Source organism: Pediculus humanus, genomic scaffold, assembly GCF_000006295.1.
Source record: "Pediculus humanus corporis 1103172108309 genomic scaffold, whole genome shotgun sequence".
Classification (NCBI taxonomy): domain Eukaryota; kingdom Metazoa; phylum Arthropoda; class Insecta; order Psocodea; family Pediculidae; genus Pediculus; species Pediculus humanus.
In genome coordinates, this window is record NW_002987878.1 from 747,642 (window position 1) to 755,171 (window position 7,530).

Consider the following 7,530-nt stretch of genomic DNA (forward strand, 5'->3'; position numbering starts at 1 on the left):
AAAAAAAAAAAAAAAAACGATCATTTTAATTCATTCGAAACGAAAAATCAATAAAAAATCAATAAATCTTTTACAGTCTATTGATTTTATAATAATAATAATAATAATGACAACGAAAAAAAATAAAAAAAGGAATGAATGTAATAAATTTTTTTTTTTTTTTTTCCTACTCTCCCATAAATAAAATCAATTATGACGTCATAATTTAAATAACATCCTATTTAATTAAGTTATTATTATTATTATTATTATTTTCTTAATTATATATATAAACAGCAATAAACAATGTTACTAAATTAAATGTTTTACGTGTTTTTCAACTTGAAAAACTTTTCTTTTAATTTCCCCTCTTTTATTAAAAAAAAAAATTATAAAGTTTTAATAATTCGCCTACGTAGAACATTCTAGATAAATATTTATTAAATTTTTTTTGTCCTTTTCCTTTTTTTAAATTTTTAAAGCGATAAATATCAAATGAGAATTTGTTTGCTAAAAAGCTTAAATTATTCCGAGAAGATGATGATAATTTACTGTAAAAAGGTAATCGTTATTTTAAAAAAAACCTTTTCCTACATCAAAAGTAGAGAAAACAAAAAAAAAAAGTAAGAAAGGTTGAAAGAAATTGTAATTATTATCGTTGTCGTTAATATTAAGCTGTACGTAAAATAATATGAACCCCTGAATCAGTATCGACAGGTTCGCTTAATTCTCCAACTTTTAATGCGAATGCAACCTGTTCGAAAGGTTTTTGCATTGCACCTTTTCCAAAAGGACCTAAATCACCTCCTCTTTTGGCAGAACTGCAATCTGAATATTGTTGAGCTAATTCTGCAAATGATGCAGCACCAGATACAATTTGCTCTCTGTACGCTAGAAAAAAAAAAAAAAGAAAAACATTTCATTCGTTTTCGATAATAAAATTTTTTTTTTTTTACAAATCATGATTAAGTAGTAATAATAATAATAATAATAAAATTATACATTTTAATAATTCCAATGCTTCACTTTTACTTCTAGTTATTTTTTCTTCTCTCCACGATGATGGCCTCCTCGAATTTTCATGTTTAACTAATAAATGACTGCATTGAACTTGTTCAGGACCAACACCTGATTGTGGTTCGGCTGGTTTAACTGGTCTGTCCCACTGACTTTCTTTCGTGTGAATATTTAGATAGTAAAATTGACCTACAAAAAATTTTTTTTTTTTTACTTAATAAACAGAAAAAAAAATTTGTATTCACATACAATTAAAGAAAATTGTATATTGAATATTGGTTGGATTTTAAATCAATATTAAAATTTATCTTTTGGAGGTAACATGTACCATTTTAAAATATAGAAAAAAATTAATGCGTGCGTGTTTAATATTACGACAGGAAAAAAATTATTTTAACGTATAAAAAAAAAAAAGAGAGAAAAAAGAGAGAGAAAAAAAATGCGTTTGGATATATTTATTAAATTATTGATTTTTCAATGTCTTTAAAATAATTCATTGAATGAATTAATAACATTTACAACAAATTTTTATTTTATTTAAAACAATAAATAATTATTTTTTTATTTAAATAATCAACTTTCGAACCGACTAACCAGTTGATCTACTTATTCTTTTTTCCCAACCCGCCGGTAATTCCTCTTCGGACGCCATTTTTTTGTTTATTTTCTCGAATGAGAAATTTACGTTTTTTTTTTTTTACGGGAGTGCCAACTTATGAAACTTATTATCATTTCCACCAAATATGTAAGTAACAGTAATGGACGTCAACTGTAACAGTCATATCGATACAAAAAAAGTAATTATTTTTATAATAAATATTTAAAACGAAGGAAAATTGTTAAGTAAATTATAATTAACTTATTATAAGTTAACGATATCTAAATTAATTAAATCTCTTATTCTTTTCTCTCACTTAAAAATAAAATAAATCACCTAATCATCATCATCATCATCATCATCTTCACCATCTCCATCATCTTCATAATATATTTTAATTAATCAAAAAAACTTTAAAATGTGATATAAATGTGAAAATAAATAAATAAATAAATAAATAAATACTTCTATAAAATATTTATTATAAATTTTTTTTTTTCACTTTTTATTTTATTTTATTTTTATTTTTACATAGAATGTCATTGCACTTAAACAAAATAGTTTATAATAATCACAATTAACCCAAAATTATATAAAAATTTCACATATTTATATATATATATATATATATATAATATTCAATATCTTTTAGCCTTTTTTTATTAATCATAAACATTCGATTTGTCTTTTATTTATTTATCATCATCATCATCATCATCAATTACACATCCATTATTATTTTATTTTATTCTATACATAATTTCATTTTATTTTTTTCTAATAAATAAATATAATAAATACATATATATTCAATCAAACAAAATAAAAAAATCAATTTTTTTTTGTATTAAAAAAGCATTTAAATTAATTATAATATTTAAATAATAATAATAATAATAATAAAAAATAATATTTATTTATTTATTTTTATTTTTCCTCCTCATGTAATTTAAATTAAAATTTTATTTCTAATCTTCACAAATATATTTATATATAAGTAAAAAATAAATTTTTTAAAATTTAAAATATATATAATGGACGGGTAAAAAAAAAAAAAAAATAATAATAATAGTAAAATAAAATAAAATAACAAAGTAGGAATTATTATCATTATCATTATTATTATTAATTTTCTTTCGATTTAAAATAAAAAAAAAAAAAAAAATTGCACGAATTAGAATTTGATTAAAAACAAAACAACAAACGTTAAGTTAATTTTTTTTTTTTTTTTTTAGAATGATTTCGTTATAAGTATGGCGTGTTAAGTATTCTTTTTCCTTTTTTTCCTTTTTTTTCCTTCCTTTTTTACAATAATTTACAAAAAAAAAAAAAAATTAATAATAAAAATAAAATAAACAAATCAATTAAAAACGCATAAAAATATCATCCAATCGTATTTTCTTTTTTCTCTTTTTTTTTTTTGAGCCTACCATCGAAATTTTATAATATTATTATTATTAATAATTAATTAATTAATAGATTAATTAATTGTTACACATATACTACATATTTTCATTTTCATTTTAATGGTTTTACAACTAAAAACAAAAAAAAGAAAAAAAAAAAGGAAAATTTTCACGGTGAAAATTATTAACTGGACGGCACAATAAGTTTTTTTCCATTTTTTTCTTTTAAATTAAAAAAATTATTATTATCATTATTATTATTATCATTATTATCATTTTTCATTCCCGTTTGTTAAAATGCATATTTGACACCGTTTCGAAAAATCATTTTTTAAATTAATTTTACAAAAAAAAAAAAAAAATTATTTATTTAAGATTATGATAATAAAAAAAAAAAATTAAATATCGCCGCCATTTTGTTTTTTTCTTTTTTCTTTCAACATCAAAAAAATACAAAATTTTATTTAAAAAAAAAAAATGTTTTTATAAAACGCACAGCGTTTTAAATTTTTACGCGCCATTTTTTTTTCTTCTCATTAATCTCAATTATATTACTCCTTGTTAAATAATAATAATAATGAAAGAATGAATGAATGAATGAAAATGAATGAAATAAAAAAATAACTCACGCGATTCATATACAAAAAAAAACAAATATCATTATCATTATATCATTATCATCAACCCCTACATTCAATCTAATCATCGTAATAATAATAATAATAATAATAATAATAATAATAATAATTTCTATCGACCTAAGTACTACGTGGATAAATAAAATTACATCATCATCATTATCATTATTATTTATTTCCCCCTCCCCCCCACTCCCACGCCTCACGCCATTTTTCATTTAATATCATTTAGCATACCAGTTGCCATATTCCTATATATATATAAAATTTGTTAATCGAACAATTAATAATAAATTTAAATATTCAATCGATCGATCGATCGATTTATCGATCTAACGATTACATTTATCGCATAAAATTATAAATTTAATACTGAACATAAAACATAAATAAAAAATAAAATAAAATAAATAAATAAATTTTAATTTTTACTTTTAAATTATTTTTCTTCTCCCTAAAACTTATCATTATTATCATTATCATTATTATTATTTCTCTCTCTATCTCTCTCTCTCTCTCTCCTATCAATTCAATTACTTCATCCTCGCTTCCATTTACATATAAATAAAAATTTTCATTTAATAATAAAATAATAAATTTCAATTTCAAAAGTGAGAGAGAGAGAGATAGAGATAGAGATAGAAATTGTGAGAGAGTGAGAGAGAGAGAGAGAGAGAGAGGGAGAAAAACTTATTGCAAAAATCACAAATTTCGACATTAAAAAAAAAAAAATACATAAATACATAATGATAATAATAATAGTAATAATAATAATAATTTCAATTCTAAAGCCCGATTCGAATCCCCATTCGTTACATAAAACGATTAATTTTTTTTTTAATTTTTGGAATGATTTAAAATTTATTATTAAAGCGCCATTTTTTTTTTTTTGTGATTAGTTAAAAAAATATATGCATAAAAAATTTATATATATATATATCCTTATTTATGTATGTGTGTGTGTGTAAACGCGTACGATGATTCATTAACGGTTACCTTATGAAAAATCTATTTAATAATATTAATAATAATAATAAAGTATTTGTAAAAATAATAATAATAATAATAATAATAATAATAATAATAATAATAATAATAATAATAATAATCATAATAATAAAATCAAATGAAATTAAATCGATAAAAAATTTTTGTTGTTGGAGCATTTTAATTAATTAATCGAAATGACGATTATCATTTTTCGAGTTCGTTTCGACAAACCGGAAGTAATAGTAATTTCCTCCGGAATTATTAACAAAACAAAAAAACCCATTCGAATCCGATTGCGCGACTCTTTTTTTTTTTTAAATTCGTTCCGGAACATCGAACGCTCGAATCGACGCCATTACATCACGATTCGTCGCGTGCCATTTTTTTTTTATTTTTTTTTTAAATTGATATTCGTATACGAGTTAACTGGCCAGACGTTAAATATAAATTCCCGTTCGACACGTCGTGGGAAAAAAAAAAAAAAAAAAAAAAAAAACGTTTAAGAGAAAGAGAGAGAGAGAAAGAGTGAGAGAGACAGAAAACAAAAAAAAACTCTGCGATTGTTATTCTTTCGTAACGGTTTTTTTTTTGTCGTGGTTTTTGATTGATTCGCGCCACGCGACGCGTTTACGTGTCCGTAGGAGCGTTGACGTCATTATTTAAAGTCAACTGGAAATTCGTCGTCGTGTCTTCGTGTTCGCTTTCCGTATCGACCGACACCGTCCGACATGATCCCGTCAATTGTTTTTCTTTCCAATTTTCTAATTGAATCACCTGCGAAAAACAAACAAAAACAAATCATTTTCACTCCATTTTTCTTTTTAAATTTCCATTTAAATAATAATGATAATAATAATACTTAAAAGCTCGCCGATTAATGTTAATCCAAAACAGAAAAAAAAAAAAAAAATCGAATTCGTTACTACCGGTACTTAATTTAACAAAAAAATAAAATAAAATAAAACAAAAACAATATATACCATTTCACCTGTTCTACAAAATTAAACGAAAAAAAAAATTAATAATAATAATAATAACAATAATAATAACAATAACAATAATAACAATAATAATAAAAACAATAAAAACAATAAAAAAATTTCTTTTTTTTCTAAGGAATTAAAAAGTATGCGCTATTATTATACATACATCTTTGACTTTATACATGCAAACAAACAATCAATCAATCAATCAATCAATCAATAGTTTAACAAAACAAAAAAAAAAAATTCAACAGCCAATATTTTCTGGATGAATCAATCAACTTACTCGATCCAATTCCAGGATTCGGTATCCGGACTTGCGGGAGTCGGTAACTAAATAAACGGATAGATAATAATACATCGTCAAGTTAATTAATTATTTTTTACATAAACATCATCATTTTTCTTTTTCAATCAATCAATCAATCAATCAATCGATCGATCAATCGATCAGAAATTTAAAAATAAATGAGAATGAGATTTTCTTTTTTTTTTTTTAAATTTACACAAGTGATAACTTTCACAAAGAGAAAGTAAAGAAGAGGCAAACAGAGAGAGAGAGAGAGTCAGAGAGATAGAAAGAGAGAGAGAGAGAAAACAATAGTAATAATAATAATAATAATAATAATAATAAACCCGTTATCATACCCGTTTTATCAGATATAATCAATGTGTTCCAGTAAGCATAAAATCAAGTGATACAAGCAATAAAAATATATATATAAATATAAAAAATGAATTAAATTTCTTTTCTTTTTTCTTTTATCCAAATCGTAAATTTTGTCGTGACTTTAGAAAATTCAAAAAAAAAAAAAAAAAAAAAAGCCACCAAGCATTATTTACAATCATGTTTTGGTCGATTAAAATGGCCGCTACTAAAAATTTTCTTTCGTAACAAAGACGCACACGCCTGTTATTGTTTTTGTTATTGTTTGTTTGTTTGTTTGTTTCATTCATGAATTACGTGAGCCAGTAACAAATCAAATTGTTACGTGCGCGTAGTAGCGATTGAGATTATTTAAATAATAATAATAATAATAATAATAATAATAATAAAATTTTACATTTAAACTTTCACGCCTTAAAATCGAAATCGAAAACCGTGAAAGGTCATTTTAGTGGGTCACGTAGGGGCCTACGGTGGTAGGTACTCTCATTATGCTACTTGATTTTTTCGAAGGCTACCTTAAAAAAAAAAAATGCACTTGACCGCGATAATGCAATAATTTTAACGTTTCATGTTTAACTTTCGACACGTTTTCATAATTTTCCCCTTTTGTTTCGAGTTTTTTTGTACGAGTTTTCGAAACAAATAATAATAATAATAATAATAATAATAATAATAATAATTTCGCGTGATTGTTTTTTTTCCCCATATTTTTTTTTTTTTTTGTACAAAGCATGCTTTCCATTGGTTATTGGAGCTGTTATGGCAACTGATTTACAAATTGAATTATTGCGTGAAGCCGCCAAAATCACTCACATGTGCGCGTGTTACAAAAATTAATTAAAATTCTTACTCGAATTGAATTTTTTTTTTTTACACTCTAACTAAAACCTTGCTTTGGTTTTATACTTTTTAAATCTGTACAAAATATATTTATTTTTTTTACATCGTTTTAATTTACCTCTGCTTTCAGGTACGCAACCTCGTCTTGCAGTTCTTTGACTCGTTCGCTATCATCGACGTTTGACCTCAGTTCACCCTCTGCAACCATTTCGTGGTTCTGAAATGTTTGCAAAAAAAAACAGTTAATTAATTAACATGAATGAAAATATAACTCGTACCATTCAACTTTCTTTTTTTTTTTGCTTTTTGATTTTTATTTACCTTCAGCTCCAACCTGGATATTTTTTGTTTTAATTCGGCTACTTTTTGCGTGTGTTCGGCTTCTTTGATTCTCGCCATCATTTGATCG

The 7,530-nt window shown here is 23.5% G+C and overlaps 2 protein-coding genes across 2 annotated transcripts in view; both read right to left on the reverse strand.

Moving 5' to 3' along the window:
• Positions 1–649: 649 nt before the first annotated feature.
• Phum_PHUM581480 (peptidyl-prolyl cis-trans isomerase NIMA-interacting, putative) lies at positions 650–1,648 on the reverse strand (the record flags this gene model as incomplete). The annotated part of the gene is made up of 3 exons (XM_002432312.1): positions 650–870; positions 982–1,185; positions 1,591–1,648. 3 exons carry the CDS (start codon positions 1,646–1,648, stop codon positions 650–652), a joined length of 483 nt encoding a protein of 160 aa, XP_002432357.1.
• Positions 1,649–5,893: 4,245 nt separating this feature from the next.
• The window catches only part of Phum_PHUM581490 (GTPase-activating protein GYP5, putative), a gene marked incomplete at both ends in the record, with an annotated part of 5,842 nt that continues 4,205 nt past the window's right edge, over positions 5,894–7,530 (reverse strand). The window contains 3 exons of the mRNA XM_002432313.1: positions 5,894–5,944; positions 7,240–7,338; positions 7,443–7,512. Coding sequence (XP_002432358.1) covers positions 5,894–5,944; positions 7,240–7,338; positions 7,443–7,512 — 220 coding nt within the window. The remainder of the gene's footprint in view (positions 5,945–7,239; positions 7,339–7,442; positions 7,513–7,530) is intronic.